Source organism: Marmota flaviventris, chromosome 15 (genome assembly GCF_047511675.1).
Source record: "Marmota flaviventris isolate mMarFla1 chromosome 15, mMarFla1.hap1, whole genome shotgun sequence".
NCBI lineage: Eukaryota > Metazoa > Chordata > Mammalia > Rodentia > Sciuridae > Marmota > Marmota flaviventris.
In genome coordinates, this window is record NC_092512.1 from 19,740,472 (window position 1) to 19,764,609 (window position 24,138).

The following is a 24,138-nucleotide window of genomic DNA, read 5'->3' on the forward strand; positions in this document are numbered from 1 at the left end:
CAATTCAGTTTGTAATAACTGTAGATGTACTTAAATACTTTGTACATTTTTACATAGTTCAATAACATTTTCGTTTTAACCCCTACCTTGATAAGTTACTAGTTTTGTGACTGTAAGCAAGTTGAAAACTCTGAATTCTACTTTACTCATCTGTAAAATAAGGATCAAGTTTATTAATAGGATCAAATCTGATTAAGTATTAATCTCAGTGTTTAATACCAGTAAATATTAAATAAATGTTGGCTTTTCTCTTTTATTCCTCTTCTTACGCAATCCTTCTTCCACCATATAGCCCAGTGAAAGCAAACTGTTGAAGGCAAGGCTTCTTATTCAGGAAAGCCAGTCTGGATTCTAGTTTGGGAAATGCATACTTGTCAAGTGATGGCCTCCCTCATTCAGATGAAGAATTTTATTTTTAAATATCTTTATTTATTTATTTTTATGTGGTACTGAGGATAGAACCCGGTGCCTCACACAGGTGAAGCAGGCACTCCACCACTGAGCTACAGCCCCAACCCCCAGATGAAGCATGTTTAAAAACTGAAAAGAGAATTTGCTCCAGTCTAAGAGAACCCTACAAAGACAGAGAATCTAGAAGCCACAGTAATCCATTAGTATACTTTGAAAGTAAACAGAGGGGTCAGAGCAGAATCTGTGGAATCCGTGGTCCTGTCCCTAAGGTATTCACATTAACAAAGCTGTTTCAGAGCTGAAACAGTTGCACAGTGTAATTAGACTCAAAGATGGTCCTTCATCAAAATATTAGAGACATAAGCCAGCTCAAGATTTGCTGGTAAGTAGGAATTCATTACATCCATGGAATGCTTTATGCTTATAAAAACATTCACACTCATCAAGGACACTACTTAGAATTTTCAGATGCTGCTGTTGTAAATAAGTTGTGTGTTTGTGTCTCTTGCAGAACAGCCAGGACAGCAGAACACTGTTCTGAGGGAGAAAAGGAGGGAGAAAAAAAAGAAAGAAAGAAAAAGAAAACTTGCAGCTGTATCTTCAGCCCCATAAATCTCTTCTCCAAGTATGCAACTGGCTGGAGTGACGGGTGTGGGAGGAGGTAGAGGTCCAGCTCTTGGACAAGCACAGGATTCTCTCCCCAGGGAATTAGTCTTTCTCTAAGCCTCATGCATTTTAAGCATGCTATATGTCTATGTGATGTCCCCAAAGAACAGTGCACAATTAGCCTTGAAGGAAAGCCAACTGTTCACAAGAGTGACTATCTTTCACAATAAAACAACAATGACAGTAACTCAAAGCAGCACAAAAGCATTTTTGTTTCAAATTGAGAAATTCAAAGTGCCTGCTGGCCCTACACAGAATCTGCCCCATTTGAACCCATCAACCACTGGTGTGTGTCAAATCTAGGCTTACCCTTGTTCCACTCTGCCCAGCTGGGTAAATCAACTCCAGGGGGATTGTGGTACACCCAAAGGAGGGGCAAGGATGGGGAATGCTGGCTCAGTTCGTAGAACTTGATTCTCAAAGTTAAGACAAAAAAATTTTTGTTTTCCTGAGATTTTCTCTAGAGTTATGGATCAAGCCAAATGGAGGATCTGTGACCCATACTGACAGTTCATGTCCACTTCCCACAGGCAGCCCAGGACTGTTCTAGGACCACTTGCAAGGCCTGCTTGCATTCAAGGAATACAGCATATTCTCAATGTGGCACTTTCCCAAAGCCATAAGAAAGGTCCAGTCACTGGAAAGAAGCAATGTATGCACGTTACCTATCACCTTAGGATCAAATCTCACTCTCACACTCCTAAGCTGCTCTTAGTCAGCTTTTGCGTCAATAAAACACACAACAAGAACAATTCAGAGGAGGAAAAGTTTATTTTGGCTCATGGTTTCAGAGGTTCAGTCAACGTTTAGCTGATTCCCTGCCTCTAGGCCCCAGGTGAGGCAGAACATCATAGCAGAAAGGAAAGTTGAGGAAAGCAGCTTAGGACACAACCAGGAAGCAGAGAGAGTGAGCTCCACTCTCCAGGAACAAATATAAACCCCACAAGGAGCACAGGTGCACCCCTGTGACCTATTTACTGTATCACACCCTCCCTGTCTGCAGTTACCACCAGTTAATCCATATCAGTGGATGAATCCTCCATTCAGGTTACACCTCTCATAATCTAATCATATCACCTTTGAAAATTCTTGCATGGTCTCACATATGAGCTTTTGGGGGATGTCACATATCTAAACCATAATAGCCACCACAAAATTGGCTTACTCTGGATACAGAGAGCTCCTCAGAACTCCCTGCAATTATGAGTGGGTTAAGGGGAGGTTCCAACAGTGGGAGGCACATCCTCCACACGTCGATTCAAACACAAGGCTCGACGAGGTCAGCCTTCCTCCCTGATCCCAAATTCCTTTCTCCATAAGAACCTTTTACCCAGTTATCTGTTTGGCTTTAAAATGTTTATTATTAACTGTTTTAACACCCAGAAATTATTAGACTTTTTTTCCCCTCCAAAGATTTTAAAAGACTGACTCTTAACCAAGATACAGAATATTAAGGTTATTCATCAGGCAACTAATTGAGTTATAACTTTGTTCTCCTAAGCACATGGCATTTTTCATATATTATTTCACCCATAAGGAATAATCTGAAGTGTGTTGGTGTTATGATCTAACCTCTCAATGAGTCAACCTTTCTCATTCTTCCTCTAAGTTGGTTGTGCTCTGATATGGGTCAAGAACAAAATGGGGGTGGGGCATGCATATTGCAGATATGCATAAGGATGTTGCCACCTAATTTGTAATGTTTTAATGGGAAAAACAAAATAATTGAAATAGGATTGAGCACAGGGTATCCTTTTTGGGGGGTGGTGAGAATTCTTACCTATCCTTTCCTGGATGCCCACAGAGGAAGGATCAAGCTGGTTTCTGCTCTAGAACCACGTCCTTATTCCACCACTACATGGCTATCATTAGGACCATGAAGCTGGCCCACTTCAGGACTGTCCCAGTTCAAGAACTTGTACTTAGGGTTCAAGAAAGTGTTCCATGCTGATTTGGTGAGATACTGGGGGTGAAGCCTTGTCTAGTATTTGAAAGTAGGTGTGGGACAGTGTGTCATCTGGGCCATATCATTCTTAGAAGCCTTGGACACCAGTCACGGAGAACTATATAAATCTGGGGAATGAAGTTCCTCAAATAGCTATTCCTAGAGAATTCACAGTGGGGTAGGGAGGGGGAGCATGGGAGGATTAGATGAATTCTAGATAGGGAAGAGGGGTGGGAGGGAAAGGGATGGGGCAGGGGATTAGCAAGGGTGGTGGAATGTGATGGACATCATTATCCAAAGTATATGTATGAAGACTCAAACTGGATGTCAACATACTTTATATACTATCAGAGATATAAAAAAAATGTGGTATATGTGTGTAATAAGAATTGTAATGCAAAAAAAACCCCAACAAAAAAGTACATGTATAAAGGCATGAATTGGCGTGAACATATTCTATATACAAAGATATAAAAAATTGTACTCTATATGTGTAATAAGAATTGTAATGCATTCCTCTGTCATGTATTTAAAAAATAAAATCAATAGACAATATGATTGATGTATGTACATTCCATGTATGTATTATATGTCAAAATACATTCTGCTGTCATGTATGACTAAAAAAAAATAAAAATACATCGTATAGTTAAAAAAATAAATAAAAAATAAAATAAAATCAATAAAACTAAAAAAGAAAAAAAAGGAACTTAAAAAAAAGAGAGAGAGAATACCTAACCTCTGGCAGAGTGGGTAACATATAGCAGGAAGATGGAGAAACTGAGGACCAGGAAAGTAAAATAATTTCAACCCATTTGAAGGGCACTAGGGTATGATAGGGAAATCATAAGCTCTAAAGCCAGACCAACCTGAGCTGTTTTGGCTTCTAGCTCTCACACTCAGTTGCACTACCCATGGCTTTGGCTCAAACTCTTTCAGCCTCAACAATAATATGCAATTAATATTCAGCCCACAGGGTTGCGAGAAAAGAGTAAAGGAGACAATACTCAGTAAGCAACTAGCACAATAACCAGCATAATGAACAACAAAAAGTGGTCCCTTCCTTTATCCCCTTTAGAATCCACTAGACATGAAGTTACATAAGCACTCTACCCTCTAGGCTAGTTCCCAGGTCTATAATAGTTACTTTAAATGCTAAACCACTAGAATCTTAGCCAGGACCAAATTCCTTTACTAAGCCTCTATGCGAGAAAGCGATTAATTTATAGTCTAACTCTGGAAAACCAACTACATTTTAGACATTCAAAAATGTTTCCCAGAAAATTTTCCAGGCAGCCACATTTAGCTTGGTCATATTTCTTCTGTCTCTTACAAAGTGGCTGAAGTAAACTATGTCGAGTACACAACTAGGGTTTGCTGGGACCGGTTCTTTTAGAGGCTGGAGAGAAAATGCTATGAAAATGATTCTTCTCTTCAAAACTTCATCCTTTCGTATCCCTGTCTCAAAGAGCCAGAGGGAATAAGACAGAGATGGTTTAGCTCACAGAGACAACCATGGAAGCAGCCTCACTCTGGATGTAGAACTCCATCTCTGGTAGTAGGTATGAGGTCTGATGCTCAAGGAAAGCTGTCAACTTCCTTTAACAGAGCATCCTCACCGCTGCTCTCTGGATGAGCCTCATTCACTCTCTCCACCCCTTCCTCCTGTACTGATCATTTTCTGGACTGAAGAATGTCAGGAGTTGCCACATAGGAGCTGAGAGCCCCCTAGGTTTGAGCGATGGAAGCAGGTGGATCCCCATCTCCGCTGAGCCTCTAGAGGAGCAAAGCTTTGGAAGTGGACTTTACCCAGTGGGAGTGGGCTACCCCTTCTAACATTACCCCTCTGCCTTATATGGATGGATTGGTCTTCCAAAGAGCCTCCTCCAATAAAATCAGGGTTTGAGGTGTGCTGCTTCTCTTTTCCAACGGATCCCTAAGGTTGAGAGCCATCACAGAACCCAAAGAAAAGGGTATTTTCTGTCTGTGTGTAATTATTTCGTGCCAACCCAAATTCACCTGGAGTGACCCTGATTTAGTTATGTGTCGCAGCAGAAGAACATGAATATAAATAAAAGGGTGGAGTTTTGTGGTATCAACTTAGCTAATCTAGAACTACATGTCCTAGATTCCCTTTCCTGTGAAGTTCCAGGTTCAAGTTGGCCACAAGAGAACTGTGCACAATATCTGGAAGGTGGAAGTGAAACAGCTACCATTGCTCATGGCTACTGTGGTTCATGGCAGTGAAGGGTGGACATAAGGGTGCCTGTCCCTAGTCTCTACCATTCCACATCCAATTCTTCTCCCCAACTGATGGTACCACTGACCAGTGGCTTCCAAAATCCCATCAGCTGATGAGGCCGGAGTCTTCCAGACATTTTGACACTAGCTTCCCTTGTAAACCTACTCTACAACCTTCAGGAATGAAAGTTAGTGTCACCTAGAAAGAAGAATTTGCAGAATGAAGGTATGGGAACCGAAAGCAACCCAGGTGCTTTCTGGGGACTAAGGGCATATGGAAGAAGTATTATAAAAAGGGAAGTTCCTAAGCAGATGCAGAGAGGCTGATGGATTATAACTTGAGGTCACTCTTCTCTGAGGTGAGAGATAAATGCAGAAGTGCTGGTAGCTTCCAACTTGGTCTTATTCTCTTCCACTCTATATTCAGCTGTTCATATCACCTGCTGCCTCTGCTAAGAAAAGCTCAGACCCACTAAAATAAGTGTCAAAAGGAACATGTCACCCAGGCTGAAGACTAAAGGGGGCATAAAAATGGAAGCTCACCTGCACGGGCACAGCTGACAAAGGAGGATGCAGGCTGAGGACACAAGAGAATTCCAGGAATCAAACCTGGCTGGCCAGAAGAATAATGATGGTAAGGACAGACATGGGGAAGGGGATTAATAGGAGATGCAACATTAAGGAGGGGCTTGGAAACATGACCATGCTAATGAGATGTGCTGCTGCAGTGTCCAGGAAGAGACGGAGTATGGGCGAGGAGCTTTGAGAGAGCTTGGGGTGGACAGTCAGCTGACTTCCAATCACTGACACAAAGGTGAAGGGTGAAACAGTAGGGAATGGACAGATGCAAAATAGAGCACTGAATCATGATTTTAACAAACATGATTTTAAGTAGACTAATTTTTGAGGAGTTATAGGTTCACAGAAAAATAGGGAGGAAAGCACAGACCCATATCCCCTTGCCCATAATCCTCCATGCATAGCCTCTCCCATTATCAACATCTTCCACTTAAGAGGTACATTTATAGAACCAAAGAGGCCACACCACACATCATTATCACCCAGAGTCCGTGGTCATCATAGAGACCACTTTCCCTGCTGCACATCCAATCATAAGGGCAAACGTTTAATGGCACATACCCACCACTACTGTATCAAAGCAGCATCACTGCCTTGAAATCCAAACATGACCTTTTCTTCCAGTTATTTCTCTCCATTTATATGCTATATCCACAAGACTTAAAAATCCTAAGAGAGCTGACCTCTCTCCACATGTGGGCCACAGCCTCTCCAGGCCTGGTCTAGGCAGGGACAGTCAGGTACCTCTGGGCTTACAAAATTAAGATAGGTGCCTGGTGTTGATTACTCAGGTTTTAGAAAGCAGAATTGAATCCCATTAACCCCAGGGTGGACATGTGCAGGTGGCTACCCTGCCCAGAACACAGTATAGTTAAGGTCCTGTTTCGTCTGCAGTGATTACACAGCTGTCCACACGTGGCTGTCACAAATGTAGCTTTATCCTGAGATGCAGAGGGCTCTGTGGACACTCCTTATCCAGATGGCTGACATCCTACACTTTCCCTGCCCCAAAAGTGAGCCCCATTTAAAACCTTGAGCTGTGAACTTTCTACCAGTCTGCACAAACTCTTGCCAACACTGAGAGGGTATAGGACTAGGTGTTGACACATGTGGGGAAAGTAAATATTTACCCGTATTTTGTGGAGGAACATCCTCACTTTAAAAGACCCAGAGCATATATGAATAAATAACACTGACCTCCTCAAATTAGTCCTAAGCTTTCCTTAGGAAGTATATTTTTCTTGTCTTCACAAAGGCTCTGCTTCTTAAAACAAAACAAAAACAGGACACAGTAGAACCTTCCCAGGGTACAAGACCACAGCTGTTCATTGGCAGCCTCCCTAGGTACAGTGCCTGAGATGTGAACTGTGTTTTACACTGCTAGTTGGGGCAGGCTCGGCTTCCTAAATGCCACATGGCCCAGCTGTGATGATTCAAAGCAACCAGGATGAAAGCATGAGCAATATTTGGCTCTAGAGACTGTTATTAGGAATTAGGGGCTGCTGCTTGGCTTGGTGTGCTCCATGAGAATTTTGACATTCAGAGCTAGAAAGTTTTCCAATGTGTGTAACTGATACTCTGCAAGGAAATACCCCAACATCAAAAGTACATCAACCAAAGATTTCATAAACAAGTCATAGAATACCGTAGCTTTCCATCTGAATTTGAGGCATGAAAATCAACATAGTTCCCGGTCCAGCAATATGCAGAACAAACAGCAGTGTATTCCTCTCTCCAGAGATCTGGGACAGACATCCTTACACTTGGCTGTGCATGAAAATCACCTGGGAGTTTACACAGAGAGCTGACGTCTGGGGCTCAATCCAGACCAACCGTGTCTATATCTCTGAGTACTTTTTAGGAGTTTCCCAGATGATTCTGATGCATAGTGAAAGATGAGAAGCCCTTCCTGGTCTGGGCAATCCTTGTTCTTGTTTATGCCTTGCTTTAAACAAGATGATTATATTCAATCAAGCCCAGTACCCTAAAATGCAATTCATGGCACTGACGCTCATCTTGGCCATGAACAGCTCAGTGGGTTTCATTTTTTAATGTGTAAAATGTAGTCAGTAGTATTTCCTCATCTCTATTTCCCGAAGCTGTGATACTACAATGAGAAACGTGATGTCCTCACACACGTTTTACAAAAGCAAGCATCATTATTACTATTGTTATTGCTACTATTATTATTATAACAGTTGAACATAATGTAAATGTAAAACATCCCAGTTCATATCAGATATTGGAATCACTGTGATGGAAGAAGACAGTTGGAAATAATATAAAACGAGTGACCATCAGACCACAACCACAGCAGTTGGTCTATTCCCCCACATTTAACATCATGGTCATATCTTACTTCTGCTCATCTCACTTGACCCTTAATGAGAAATTTCACTTCTGTAGGCCTTGCTTTTGTTAATTGAAGAGGTCAAACCAGAGGTTCTTATCCTGGGTCCCCGGATAAATTTTTGTATGATCCATGCACAACATCAAATTGTGCAAATGTAACACACACATGTGCACAACTTTTTTTCTGGGATTAAGGTCTATAACTATCATCAGATCCTCAAAGAGGCACATGATCTCCAAATAATGTTAAAAATCAGAGGAATCTGCCGGGCATGCTAACACACACATGTAATACCAGCAGCTCCAGAGGTAGGAGGATCACGAGTTCAAAGCCAGCCTCAGCAACTTAGTGAGGCCCTAAGCTATTCAGCGAGACCCTCTCTAAATAAAATATAAAAAAGGGCTGGGGATGTGGCTCAATGGTTAAGCACCCTTGAATTCAACCCCCATCCCTGCCCCTACCCCGCCCACCCCCCCCAAAAAAAAGAATCAAAGGAACCTTCCCAACTCTTTAAGTTTTCTGATTATTAGTAGTGGAAATAATGCTTTGGAAACTCCAAAACCATTTATTTATGGGTGGATTTCAAACATTTTTGGCAAAGATATCTTTACCCTATGATAGTTCTTTTTGTAAAGCTCTTCAATGTAAAACACTAGATTTGAGTCAAAATCAAAAGCTGAGCTAATGCCCATTACACATTGTCAATGCTGCCTTTACTTCCTAAAAATCAAGTTGGTTGGAAAGTGGTCTCAGAAGACCAGCCCTGTGGGATTTGGGACATCCTTGAGGCCCTGCCAGTCTGGAGGCTTTTTGTACATGCTGACGTCTCATTCCACAACGGTGCTGGTGGGAGAAGTATGTTGTGCTAGAGGATGGATGGGGAAGAAAATGAAGCCTTGGGGCAAAAGGAAAAAAGCCTTAACTATGGAATTCAACCTGAGTAAGAACGTGAGCCACTGTCACACAGAGCAGAGTAAGGAAAAAACAGATGCTAAGCCCTGAGTGGAACAAAGTGTCTGCTGATGCTGAGTCCAAACTTTGCTTAAGGCTCTCTACAATCGCGTCATCAGGATCTACACATGGTCTCCTGGGAGGCTAGGGTTCAGGCTTTTAGATCAGATCAACAGCAAATATTCATTCAGGAAATCTGCTAAAATGTTGATTTTTCAAATGTATCCTAAAGGTGAACTGTTTTGAGCTGCTCAAATCCTTGGGGTACAGAAAATTCAGAGACATGTATATGTTCTTCCTTGTTTCCAAAACACAACACTTTCAGTTTTAAAAATTTTATTGATATGAACTTATCACTTCCTCAAAATGCCATCTATTGGTATTATATTCTTGGAGAATATGGCTTTACAGCATGAGCCCATGTAGAGTGGCCCCCAGTGTAATATTGTGCTCAGGCTACAAGATTATCTAAATCCCTACAATACAAAGGGAACTTCTGGCCTATGCCTTCATTTGAGATAATCAGCTCCATACATGAGCAATAACAATTCCAAAGCACAGGATCAAGTTCCCAGCATACATGAATTCATATTCAAGTCTTGACCTTATGTGAATTTCTTAGCCTCTCTGAATCTTATTTTTTTTCCATCTGTAAAAATGGAGACAATAACTATGTCTGCTGATTATTATCTTAAATGGTAAGACAGATATAATATACCTAGCATGGTGCTTGGTGTGTCATATCACTCAGCAAGTATTGTTTTAATATATCTTAGAGCTTTTATCAGTTATCCATTTTAAACCTACTGAAAGAGGAGAATATGTTCCCAATCATTAAATGAAAAAAAAATACCTTTTTAGTAATGTATATAGGTTCAGTGGCATCTGTGACTTTTGTATCTGTTATATTAACTGAATATCTGCTGACATGCTCAAATCCTTTTAGAAAACAAAAATGAGACTCGTTCGCTCAAGATACATTTTAGAAGCATCTTAAACTAGAGGAAATAGAGAAAAGCATGGCTGATTTCTAGATTTCTGGCCCAGGCAACTGGGTGGATGTTGATGTTATTTATTGAGATGGAAGAGAGTGGAGGAGGTTCAGGAATGTGCAAAACAAAGCCTTCAATCAACTCAATACCCAGAATATCTGTTCCAGGGATCTGACCTTGTGGCAAACCAATGTTCCCACTTCAGTTTCCGTCATTTCACTTTCTCTTAGAGGCTCTTCTGGAGGACCCCGAGTTCTAACAGTAATACCAATGATAATATCATTTCATCTGGCAGAAAGTATGGTGGGTCGAATTAAGGGATTCTGAAGCTAAAGGCAAAAGGACAGACTCGATGCCTGTTTCCGAGTCGTCACTGTGGAACTCTGACAATGGATGAAATGTGTAAGTACGCAAAAATCTGTAATGTAGGAACCGAAGCCTTGCCTTCAGGAATGTTCCTTTCAAATACATGTTCCACAGTTTATAACTAAATATTTGTGTGTAATAGACATTTGCAGGTCATTAATAGCTGCCTCATCACTAAACCTGAAGCCCCAAAGGCAGGAACCTTGCTGCCTTTGCTCCCTACTGAATCCCCTGTGCCTGTCATAGGGCATCATGTGTGGTAGGCACTCAGTAAATATGTGTTGTAGGATATTTGTGCAGGGTTTTTTTGGGGGGGAGGTCATGACAGAAATTATTAGTTGTCCCCCAATATCCACTATCCTTTATTAATAGAACCCCCATTTTTTTCTGGACATGGCAACTGTATTTATTTCCTAGGGTTCCTGTAACAAAGTCCCCCAAATTGGATGGCTTAGAATAACAAGAATATTTGGTCTCACAGCTCTGGATGCTAGAAGTGTGAAATCAAGGTGTCACCTTGCTCTCTCTGATGGCTCTAGAATTGAGTCCTTCCTTGGGTTGTCCAGGTTTTGTTTTTAAGTTTGTAAGCGATCCTTGGCATTCCTTAGCATGTAGCTCCATCGCTCCTGTTATGTGGACATCTTCTCCCTGGGGGTTTTCACATCGTCTTTTTGTGCATCTGTCCCTACATCTAGTTTCCTATTCTTATAAGGACACAAGTCATATTAGATTGGGGTCACTCTAATAACCTCATCTTAACTTTACCTCAGTCCCTGTTTCCAAATAAAGTCAACTCAACTTCTGAGGCACTAGGGCTTAGGACTGGAGGATGGTCCCCAATTAAAGTACAATGTGAATTTGCAACAGCCACTCAAAATAAAATGTCCATTCCCCATATTTTCTTGCATCCAAGCCATGTGTGGTTATATTCTAGCCAGTGGGATATAAAAGAAGTAGTATGTGCAACTCCCAGGAAGTATTTTTAAATGAGGGGCAGTGCCCTCTGCTTCCTTTCTTCCCTTCAGAGTGGCTAGAATGCAAACCTAATCACTATCATGTCAGCAGTTATGTTAGACCATGAAGTGACCTTGGAAATGGAAGATGGAAAACAGTGAAAAACAAAATAGGTGATCAAAATCACAGAGACACAATTCAGCCACAGGCTGCTTTCTTTCCAGCTTTTACATGACAATAGTAACTATATATGTTGAAGGATTTTATGTCTTTTGAAGGATTTTTGTCACTCATAACTTAATCAAAACAGATATATAGTCTGAGACTATAGAATCTTCTGAGCCACCTGCCTCATCCTAGTAGATAAAGACACAACTGTGCTTGTCTTTAATCCCCAAGATGCTTGGATTGGTCAATGCTATGGACTGAATGGGGTGCTCCCCTCACCCTACCCCTCTATTCATATATTGACACCCCAATCCCCAGTGCAACTGTATTTAGAATAAGGAAGTAATTAATGTTAATGAGGTCATAAAGGGGGAGCCCTGATAGGATTAGAAGAAGAGACACCAGATATTCTGCTCTGGTCTGTTTAGCATGACCCATATTACATGGTCCCAAGGTCTAGAACACAAATTACATTTGCTCATGACTTCTATAAGCCCCCTTTTGGAGATGAAGAATTTGAGGCTCAGACTTTAAGCAACTATCCTTGTTACTAAGAAAAAGTGGTGAAGCTGGGACTCAAACCCAGGAGTCTGACACTGAAGTCTGGACTATCCATCACATGACCTAGTGGCAATAACACACTTGAGTCTCAAGCTCTAGGTGAAGGTGGACATGGGCCTGAAGAGAGTGGGGAAGAGATGGGCCAGATGAAAAGAATGAGAGGATGGCCAGGAGAAGCAGAGATGCTCCTGGACATTTCTGGAAGTGGAAAATGGCATGTGGGGACAGGGCTACCAATGGCCAAGATGAAGCTAGTCAGGCAGAGCCTGTGTCCCTATATCCAGCAGAGTGTGATGGTGGCTCTCAAGACGAGGTGAGGAATAGAAATGTGGGGAAATGGAAAGTAGTATGTGCAACTCCCAAGAAGTATTTTTAAATGAAGGCAGTGCCCTCTGCTTCCTTTCTTCCCTTCAGTGTGGCTAGAATGCAAACCTAATCACTATCATGTCAGCAGTTATGTTAGACCATGAAGTGACCTTGGAATGGGCAGGGCAGAGCACAGGGCAACTGGACTGGCAAGCATGACATTCAGAGGCACTAAGACAAAGTCCAAGACTGAAGAGGTATTCAGCTTTATTTTATAAACTGGCTATAGCTGGGCTCTTATAGATGCACCCATGTATTATTCAGAGTGGGACAGAGGGGAGGACCAGGTGCCCAGCCTGGTAAGGGGCTCTGTACACCACCTCCCTCAACCCTTCGTCTAGCCCTGAGGCAGAGTCACAAAGGTCCTCAGTCAGCAGATGAGAGAGAGGGGCCCGGGAAGCTAAATGATGTGCCAAACCTTACACAGGCAGGAGGAGGGGCGAAGGGATCCATCTGACTCCCAAAACCCAATTTCTTATGACAGAAATCATATCCATGGCAGCCTCTGGTGGAGGGGCTGACATGAAAGAGACGTGAAGAGTTTCCTGGAGTGACATGTCCTACAATCTGACTGGTAGTGACACTAGCGTGCACATCTGACCAAACCTATAAACTACACACTTAAAAGCCATGTGCATTATTGCATGAAAATTATGCCTCAACTCAGAATATAATTTTATAAAGCTCTTGAGCCTCTTCCTTCCTCTAAATCATGCTTTCTCATGGAGGAAAGGGGACATAGCCCCTAAAAAACAAATATGGCTTCTTAGAGTATGAAAATATATATATATATATATATACACACACACACATATATGTGTGTGTGTGTGCGTATTGATTAAATCATTTTGATTGATTTGGCAGTACTGGAGATTGAATCCAGGGACACTGATCATTGAGCTATATCCTCCATCTTTTTATTTATTTATTTATTTATTTGGAGACAGGATCTTGTTAATTTGCTTAGGACCTTGGTAAGTTGCTGAGATTTGCCCTTGAACTTGCAATCCTCTTGCCTTTGCCTCCTGAGTTGCTGGGATTTTAGCTGTGACCTGTTTCACCCAGCTTATCCTATTTTTAAGTATAAAGCGTATGTGCATTTGTATAGACATATATATAGTAGAATATATATGTATATACACACACTGTATACATATATACAGTAGAACATAATAGATAAACAGGTACTCTGTAAATCACTGGGATCTACATTTCACAGGGAGGAATAACTAGAAAAAAACATATTTTAGACATATTCCTCATGGGACTGATAATTTTTTTAAAAAAGGCAAGAAACTTCCCTAACCCACAGCTCCCTCCTTCCCAATTCTCCTCACACTGCAGTCTGGTTATGACTTTCATTCTTTTCTGCAAGACACCATGCTACCTTCTGGGTTCCCTCCATACAGAATAAAACTTGTGTGTGAGTATACTCATGTGAACACCCAATCCTGTAAACACCCATACACATGCAGGGTGTACACACACTTAGCTAGTTTCTGTTCATTCTCTGGGTCTCAGCTCAGGCCTTCTTTCCCCTGAAGGTCAGGAAGTGTTTCTGCTCATTCCCCCTTTATTCTGCAAAGGCAGAAGCACCAGTACCCCCCCCCCCTTCCTTTCCTACAGTAACTCTACATTCATTAGGGGAAGTGTTTGCTTAATGTCTCTTTTCCCCTCTCAACTGTAAATCCCAGGATGGCCTAACCTAATGCCAAGCACATGGTAGAGGTGAATGTGCACTTGAGGACTGTTGGAGCCTGGCACAGGGAAGGCTCCCTGCTAAGGAAGGGGACAGAGCAGGAGATGATGTGAGTCTGAGCCCGGGAAGTGGCCCTCGCTTATTGGCAGGTCCCTCCCAGGCAAAGGAGTTGTCTCTTCCCTCCCAGTCCTGCCCAGTGGCAAGAGGAGGATCCTCCTCCCCACTATTCCTGTCACCCTCTGCAAGGGGCAGCCAAGACACAGAGCACCCTGTAGTCACCTGGAAAGGAGCTACTTTTAAAAACATCAAAAAAAAAAAAAAAAGAGTCATTTTTTAAAAATCTGGGTGGATGGTCATTCCATAATTTACTTTAGTGGCCAAACGATCTTGGCCAATTAGGTAAGAATCTGGCCTCTTTTGGTGCAGTAGGTAAATTCCATGAAATAACACAGCACTCTGTCCCTGGGGAGGAAAGATCAATGGGCAGGATTTTGAATTTTTTTTTTTCTCTGTGTGAAAAACAAGTCAATTTTTAAGAGGGGGAAAAAAGATATAATGGCCACTAATTCCTTATTCTGACTCAGATAGTTCTGTTTCTATATAAACATGCAAAGAAATAAGTAAACAGAGAAAAGAGATGGAGTCAGTCCATATCCATCAATTCATCACAGCAGGAAACAAGAAAAGAAGCCAGGAGTCTTGAAATCCCTCTGAGACTTGGCACGGGGCAGCATGAAAACTGGAATACTGTTTCTGGCAGGATTTAATTATTCCCACAAGAAAAATAAACTTTCCAGAAAAAAGCAAGGATATCTTTTGTCCTTTATTTGTAAATATGGCTCAGATTCCTTCATAGCCTAAAGGCTCAACCGTTGGTTCTAACAAGTGTTTCATTTAACTAATGAAAGTAAGTATTTTAGATTTTTCACTTAGATGACATTGCAAGATCTAGTCCTCACCTAAGTGAGGGGCCAGTGTCAGGGACTAAAACTACTCATTTGATCTTCTTCAAGCCAACCCAGATGAACATGTGACCACTTTACCAATGTACTTTGAATAGAATATACAGTCTCTGCACAGGAGGCATGAAAGGTCATGAATCCAAGAGCATTCTACCTAGGGTTTAAGATTTTAATGGGACATGTCATCTATTGGGCTGTGCCTTGGTTTGTATTTCTTGAACTAATACTATGAGAAGCATGTGGATTTGAATCTAGCTCTTGATATTTACAAACTGGTAACCAGGAAGGAATTAATTGGGTTTCCTCACTTGTGAAGTAGAGAGACTGTAACCCACCCACCTTCAAAAGTCAATACCATATATGGGAAAGGCCCAAGTTTATGATACAGGTGGCTCCGTATGTAAGTTCCCTGAACCTTTTGTAGAAGAACACAGAGGCGGGGCCTTCAGGAAGGGATTAGGTCATGAGAGTGGATGGGACTGGTGCTTTTATAAGAAGATGACAGGAAGACTTGCTCTTCTCTCTGTTCTATGACATGTGAGGAAACAGCAAGAAGGCGGCCTTTGAAAACCAGTTAGCAGGCCCTGACAGACAATGGATCCGCCAGTATCTTGATCTCGGACTTTCCAAACAAATGCTTGTCATTTACACCTCCCAGTGTATATTATTATTATTGGACACAATACCTTTATTTTATTTATTTATTTATTTTTATATGGTGCTGAGGATTAAACCCAGTGTCTCACACGTGTTGGGCAAACACTCTATCACTGAGCTACAACCTCAGCCCCTAGTTTATATTATTTTTGATACAGCAGACTGAAATGACTAAGAGAGCAGGATGATATGATGAAGAGCAGCTGGTGGAAGATAGGGGAATATCACAGGATATTTAAGGAAGGCTTCTCTGAAAAATCAACATGTAACCTGAGATTAGAAAGACAACAATGGAACCAGCCACCTTTCCTCAAGTAGGAACAAACCTGATATTTGGGAAGCACAAAGAGAAAGTCAGGGGTGCTCTAAGCAACACGGTGCAGGAGATGAGGTTCTGATCTGCAGAACCAGATCAAGGACTCTGCAGTCCACAAAAGACATCTGGAGTTTATTCTCATTGTGACAGGAAGCCATTAGAGCATTCATGGCCAGAGTCAATTAATTAGATTTACTTAAGAGCTGGACCTAGGCGCGATCATGAGATATTAGTGAAATGTAAAAAGTCTGCCTGGTTAGAAAGAAGGCCGCTTATTAGAGGATCATGTAGGATAAGGTGATCATAGCGTGGTCCAGAAATGGAGTTAACTGGAGTGACAGAGAAGACAGAGATCCTGAAATTGCTGCTCCCCCAGGATATTAGTATTTTGCTGTAGCTATTAAATGGGCTCATGAAGAGAAGGGCCAGTAAGGTACAGGCAGAGAAGATATTCAGGAAACTGTGTTCCTTTTCATGTTTCCTCCCTTCCCCTTTGTATTGAAAGGAACAGCAGCTGCTGATGAAATCCCAAAGATGAGTGAAAAGTCAGCAGATAGAGAATGTGGGAAGAAGGAAATACAAATGTGCAGCCATGGGTGCACCACACTTTTGACACTTTGCGTATTTCATACTCCACTCTAGAGTTGTAGAGACATAAGCAGACCTTCCCTTAGACCCCTTGAGAGAACCGCAAAATCAAAACCTTATGGCAAGACAGGTTGGTGGAAACAAGCCTTTAGTATTACATTATAGAAGTGGCTTCTTATGAAACTGAAACATTCTATTACTAGCACAGGTGGTAAAATATTAGATTAGTAAGTGTTTTAGGTCACAGAATCATGCACAAAGTATCTCTAATGAATAAACACAGCTAAATTATTCAAAGGGCATGATATTCACCATCATTTTCATTTAACCAACAAACCAACAGTGCAATTCAAAACTATCTCTCTATAAATTTCATTCCAATACAGTTTGGCCAAAGGCATCTTCTAACAGTTTGAGAGCTATCTTAACCAATAAAGACTCCATTTGAGTGTTTCTCTTAAGTGATAAAATGCTGTGTTAAACAATTGAAACAAAATTAGCCCTCTGTAAGATTAGAATTTTAATATGCTGATTTGTTTTATTAATTTCCAAGGAGATGAAGTGTGTGCAGTTTAAAATGGTTTTAAGTTGGATGAGGTGGCACACACCTGTTGTCAAGAGCCATTGTGGACTCTGTAGGAACCAAACTGGCATTGTAGTCAGTGAATAAGAAGGTCTGGTATCTGGAAACTTCCAGTGGCACTTCTGCTGGTTAAGACAGCCCAGATACATATGAGTTCTATTCAGCTCCTCCAGGTTCCACACAGCACCAGTGACCTGCTGCAGCCACCTAGCCACACAGACTCCCAGAGATAGGTGCGGCTTCCCAAGATGCCAATCAAGCTGTCCACTACAAGACACCATGAAGCAAGACTCTACCCACTGAAACCTATCCCCGCCTTTGATGCTCTTCCTTAAATAAAGAAACGGAGCCGTTTTCTAACTGTTCTGTTCCAGCTTCCACCAGGACTGGGAGAACCCATCTGGCGCTCCCTTAAAACTAATTCTGACTTTGTCTTATTTCTTCACTAATTATTTCAGACTTTAATTCTCCTGTGGCTTATTCCTTCCTGTTCAGGAAGAATTACCCTGGCAAGGTGCAGGCTGCTTTGTGTTAGCCTATAATCCTAGCAACTCCAGATGCTGAGGCTAAAGGATCACAAGTTCAAATTCAGCCTTGGCAACTTGGAGAGACCCTGTCTCAAAATTTTAAAAAATTTAAAAGAAGAGCTGGGGATATGGATCAGTGGTACAGCACCCCTGGATCCAGTACTGCAAATAAAATAAAATGGGATAGAATACAAATAAAGCTAGTTTTAAGTAGAGAAGCTCAGGATAGAGCATTCTGCTGAATAAGAGAGCTATGTTATACAATTGCAGAAGAGCTGCTCTGATGAATTCTATACAGCTCCAGGATATAGGAAAACCATTATAAACTTCCAAGGAAAATAAAAATATAAACCATATGATGTATTAGTTTATAAAATAAAAAATACATATATCAGGAAACCCATTTATCCAGGTACATACAGCAAACAGTTAATTAACTGACATGCCAATTATGCATGTTAATTGACAGAGATGAACTAGAATCAATTAAATTCCCTATACACTTGGCTAGGCAAAGCAAGTTCTTCAGTTGCAATATAAATCTACTATTTTCCTCAAAGGAAATGTGCTTAAAGCCAAGTCTTCATGTGAACGAATGCACGCTCAGCACCGAAGCTCTCTGCCAAAATCATCCATACTGGGTACTTTACTGTGGAAATAAAATGTAAGATCCTTTCCACAGCCAAGAGTTCCATTAGAAAATGAGAAATTCAGCCTCGGCACAGACACAAGTGCTTGCGCTTTATGTTCCTAGCCAACTTTCCTGCTGAGTTTCTTTGGTGCTGTGCCTGCTGTGGTACTGAGAAGGTAGGGAAGGTCTTCTGAGGTTTCCACAGCTGCCATGAGGCACAGGGCACATCAGGACTGTGCCTCCCCTATTCGGACAAGGTTGTGAAATCAGGGTGCAGGGCCAGCACCTAATCATACCAGCCTGATTACCTAGACTGGCACTAAAGGTGAAGCTCTTTGCTCCCCCTTTTTCCCCAGTGTGTACACCAACGCCAGAGGGCACATGCTGGAAACCAGACAGGTGGAGAATCAAATCACGCCTGTTGCTGCACCAGAAAAAGCCTGATGGGAGAGGACGGAAGCACTGATGAGTGAATGGTGAGAGTGATCTATAGCTTTCCAGCTTGCTGAACCCTCCCATGTCCCGGATAACTGAGATCAATACGCCCTGGGAAATGTTTCACAGATGACAGAACAAAACTGTGCTAGATAAAGGTGTTTCGAAGCTCTGAGAAAAATCAATGCTTTCAATATTCTCTTTCATTTCTGTTATGAAGTCAATGTATTTCCATATATGCATACAAGAAGTCTAGAAAAATAAAAATCAAAATGTAAATGGTACTACTCTACTGGGTGCTAATTATACATCCAGAAGGCTGCTTTTAGAATGTTATATAGTTGTCATTTCTGGATTAAGAAAGATGATAGGCAATTTCAACTTTTTTTAGGCTTGTCTGTGTTTTCCAAATTTTCTTGGACACACAACACTTTAATACCAAACAATATGTAAAATTATTGCCAGAAAATCTTTCAATTCATTCAATATTGAATTGATATTTGTGTAGCTGTTTGTACTTTATCAAGTATGTCCACATATATAATACATAAAAGAGTTAAGGGAAAGATTAATGCCATTTCAGAGAACAGGAAATAGGTTCTGAGATGTCACCAAACTTGCTCAAAAAGCCAGTAACTAGCAGAATCAAGATATGAATATTGTTCTCTTCAAATTCCATGACTTCTTTTCTCAATATGTGCTCATTAGGGTCTAGTATGACCTACTGATGGCACATAATCCACAGAATGGACCTTGCCTACAACATAAACAACAGATTTTGATATGAGATTTAAGCAAAAAGAAATATATATGTTTATGTAAATATATATAAATAAATACATACATCTGGGTGTGGTGGTGCATACCTGTAATCCTAGCGGCAGGAGGAAAACAAGTTCAAAGCCAGCCTCAGCAACTTAGCGAGGTGCTAAGCAACTTAGTGAGACCCTGTCTCTAAATAAGATACAAAATAGGGCTGGGGATGTGGCTTATTGGTTGAGTGCCCCTGAGTTCAATCCCCAGCATCCCTCCCCGCTGAAAACAAACAAACAAATAAATAAATGTGTATATATATATACACACAGATTTATTTATTTCCTCTCCTCCAAATTCAGCATTAAGAAGAGAAATGTAGGGAAAAAAGAAAGAAAAACAATGGGAGTTTGGAGACTACAAAGCAGAGGCAAGAAGTGGGCAAACCTTCTTCCCTGGTTGGCTTCATCTCGACCCTATTCAGAAAGGGAAAAGAAAATTTGACAAAAATGGAACAAAAACACTTAGGGAGAGAAAGTACAGATGGCATCAAATAATAAATAAGGCTGGAAGTGTTACCTGGGACAGGTAAAGGGTGTGGAGATTAAGAAATAGAAAGGGCACAACCTGAGAGGGCTTTGGATCCCATGACAGAATTGCAGCCCGAACCCAGGACAGATACAAACCAAATCAGAAAGGTCTGGGAGTACCTTCATTCCTGCTGCCGCTGCAGGGCCACTGGGGTCCACAGCCTGGATGTGGCATGGCTTACTTCCTCGTACCACAAAGCCCCAGCCAACCGCATCGCCAACAATCTAGAGAAGAAAACCACAATTAACAATCGGCAGGCAGTCCCTGGCAATTTGCCTGTCCTGCCAAGAGACAGAAAACCAGCACAGGATTAAGCATGTGCCATGACACATCTTTCTCCACTTCCTCGCCACCTTATTAAGGGGATGGAATACTTTGCTTCTATCACGAAAGCAGGCATAGCTCTGTGGAAAATGTGGTTGAGAAACAGAACCTGTTTGGCAGAAGGAAGTTGCCTTTGGGAGGGCACTACTCAATAAATAATTGGCAGACTGCCTCTTTCTTAGGCTGCTCGACAATTCAATATCAAAATCTAGTAGACGGTTTAGAAGATCTTAAAAACATGGTTGAAATTTCTCTCCAAATCCAATCTCTACCCCAAGTTTGTCTTTTCCATCTGGATCCAAACGATACACTATTATCTAGCTATGTCACTCATGTCTGGAAGAACAATTTAAATTACTAATAATGAGAAATATGAAGAGCCTAGTATTTCTTGAAACAATTTTCTATACCAAGAAAATAAAGTGATCCAGGCACAGTGGCATGCACTTGTAATTCCAGTGATTCTGAAGACTTCCACAGGAGTATTGCAAATTTGAGGTCACCCTGGGCAACTCAGAGAGACTGTCTCAAAAGAGAAAAATAAAAAGGGCTGGGAATATAGCTCAGTGGTAGAGCACCTTTGTGTTCAATTCCCAGTACCAACAACAGAAACAAAGAAATAAGGGAAGAGAAAAACGAAGTGAAAAGGTACAAAAAGTTCTTCATTTTTAAGTAGACTCCAATCCAAAAGTTATTTTAGAAATAGTACATAAACTTTTCCTATAGAATCACTAATATAATCGGCAGTTACATTCCCTGGGCGCTCTCAGACTCATCCTTAACACATATGTTAGTTGAAATACAGATGAAACGCGTTCGCAATCAATTACTAGCAATGCTGGCATAAAACTAAAAGCCTAAAATAAATACAATCCACCATCTCTTCAAAGCTGGAGACTGGGGAAAGCAGGAATTTGGTGGAAATTCTCAAGATTCTTAATCACTTTAGCGATTTTAGGGTTTGCTATTATTTCGTTTATTATACAAAATTTCACTCCCAAATGCACGCTTTGCCTTTTCCCTGGATACAAATATGTATGAGTGCCTTCTCATGTTAAGTCCTCCAGCTCAGCAACAGAAGTAGCCATCAAAAAAATGTTTGCATTATGTATGATTGTGGAAAGCTTGTGTGTGTGTGTGTGTGTGTGTGTGTGTGTTTCTCTACCTGAGGTAATGGAAAACAAGAGGAAAGAGAAGTGTATAAAAGAGGAAGTTGATGTAGATGTGAGGAATCTGAAAGGAAGGGGATGGGGGAGGTGCTGTCAATCAGAAGACTTCCACATTCTGAAGAAAACCTCTGGGGCTAGAGGGAGGCAGAGTTAAGGCTGCAGGGCCTTTCCCCAGTAGGTCTTCAGGAACCCCTCACAGCCACACAGGGCCCCAAATTAGATGCCTTCACAACTCAGGGTTTGCTGATATTGTAAAAGGCACCACTATTTACAGTGGAACAATTTATTCGATTGTTCCCTTTTTCTACCTTAAGATTCCCTTACTGTCTTAAGTGATTTTTAAAATTAAGTGTAATGCAGAAGAAATTGTTGGCATTATTTGCACTACCATTTGCCTTAGAATTCCATAATTACATTAGCATAAGTGCATAATGGAAATCTCTTTTTAAAAGACATATCAAAAATAATTTAAGATACCAAAATACTATGTGAATAAAAAGTGAATCATGTAAAGACCTAATGTGCTTTATGTTTTAGTGTCTTAGTGTCAAAAAAAAAAAGCCTACTTTCATAATATGGAGAGCAGGCTGTGCCCTCTCTGAGTTATTTCATGATATATAAAACAGCAGTGTTCAGGCTGGGCCTAAACCTGAGCTGCTCCATTTTGTAGTCTGCCATAAGCTACACAATGTTGAGTTTAAGTGCTCAGGTAGAATGACTCTATACCTTGTTTGTACAAACAGGCAAACATAAAACAACCATAAGCCAAAAACTGATAAATTAATCACACTAATAAAAATGGCCACCTGTGGACTCATCAAATTAATCAGAAGCACATGGACAGGTGTATCAAACTCATATGGGGGAAAAATAAAATAGGCTCATGAGCTTATCAAACACCCCAGACCACTGAATGAAACAACCCTCTACTTGAGGCCCAAAAAGGAGAAGCACCCTGAGTCTAGTCACGACAGCACCCTTTTCCTGTCACCTGTCACTCGTCCAAGCTTGCCCAGGAAAACCCACAGTGATGAACCTCTGAATCTCTGTCCTTGGACTTTAGCAGAGCAGTTTCTCCTGCCAGTGATCACCATGTACACCCACTCCAAGCTAACATCTCAAGCTGACACTGTGAACCTGCTGTCCAGGCAGACCTTGGCCTAGCATAAGTTCCTGTGCTTTGACAGTTCTGCATCCCGACCACCTCCACTGACTCTTTGACTTTGCATTCATGTCTCTCTCTGCCTTTGCTCTCAATGCAGCCTCCTGAACCCCAATGGCTGCCTTAACTTCTTCTTGACCTTTCTGTAAACTGTGTATATAGTTGTATAAAGTATAACTTGAGTGTTACAGATACTAGAAACTAAGATTAGAGTAAAAGAACCTGTGATCTCCTGGCTTATGACTACCAGGTGACCCACAAATATTCAGTGAACTGCCACTGATCAGCATGGTATAGCCTGTGAATTTACTGTTATTCAATAAATTGTGGTATTCTGGAAAGACACAAATGTGTTTTGTTTATGTTAACATAGTTTGCTCACAACACATGTGAAAAACAAAGGAAATTTAGGACAAGTTTTCAGTTCAGTCCATGAGCTACACATCAACATGTTGACATGACAGAAAAATGAGTATCACAGGAGAAAAAACAAGGCATAAGCATACCGTGAACGTCTTCCTCGCGTACGGTGCTCCAGGAGTCAGGAGCTCCTCAGAAGTGACTGGCCTCTTGAGCACTGAGAAGCAGACACAGGGTCAGGGAATGAGTACCTGAAAGACCTTCCTTCATTCATTCAGCAGATACTTAGTGAACACCTGTTACGTGACCATCAGTGAACTACAGTGGCCAGGCCCTTGCCCCACTGTTAGTACTAAAATATCAGCAAACAAGTAACCCTAAACCCACCCACAGAGCTAAGGAGTTGGTGGGTAGCAAAAGGAATAGAAGCAGAAGGGACAAAGGACAGGGTCGAAGTTTTCCTATAAAGGAAAATGTCATGTTTTCTATTTTTCCCATTTCTCTCTCATAAATCCATTATGCATTTATATGTTTCAGAGGTAGGAAAAAAATAGCTCCAGCAGTCTGATAGTCAAGCTTTAAGCACTAACCCGATCCAGCCCCATTCCCACACTGCCCTTGTCCCATGCATTAAAGTTCTACTCATTTCCTAAATAACATAGGAACACAGGGCTACATATAATACTGCCTTGTGCCCATAGTAATAATACTGGTGAATTTTTCTGAGAATTCAGCATGTCCTGAGTATCATGCTAGGTAACCCATTATTCAGTTAATTATCACAAGAACTAATGAGTTAGGTTCATCAGTATCCTCATTTTATATGTG

The 24,138-nt window shown here is 41.2% G+C and overlaps 1 protein-coding gene across 1 annotated transcript in view; it reads right to left on the reverse strand.

The window, feature by feature from the left end:
- The window catches only part of Deptor (DEP domain containing MTOR interacting protein), a 140,570-nt gene that overhangs the window by 16,618 nt on the left and 99,814 nt on the right, over nucleotides 1-24,138 (reverse strand). Inside the window, exons 7-8 of the mRNA XM_027949714.2 lie at nucleotides 23,457-23,527; nucleotides 20,415-20,519 (exon numbers count right to left, since the gene is read on the reverse strand). Coding sequence (XP_027805515.1) covers nucleotides 20,415-20,519; nucleotides 23,457-23,527 — 176 coding nt within the window. The remainder of the gene's footprint in view (nucleotides 1-20,414; nucleotides 20,520-23,456; nucleotides 23,528-24,138) is intronic.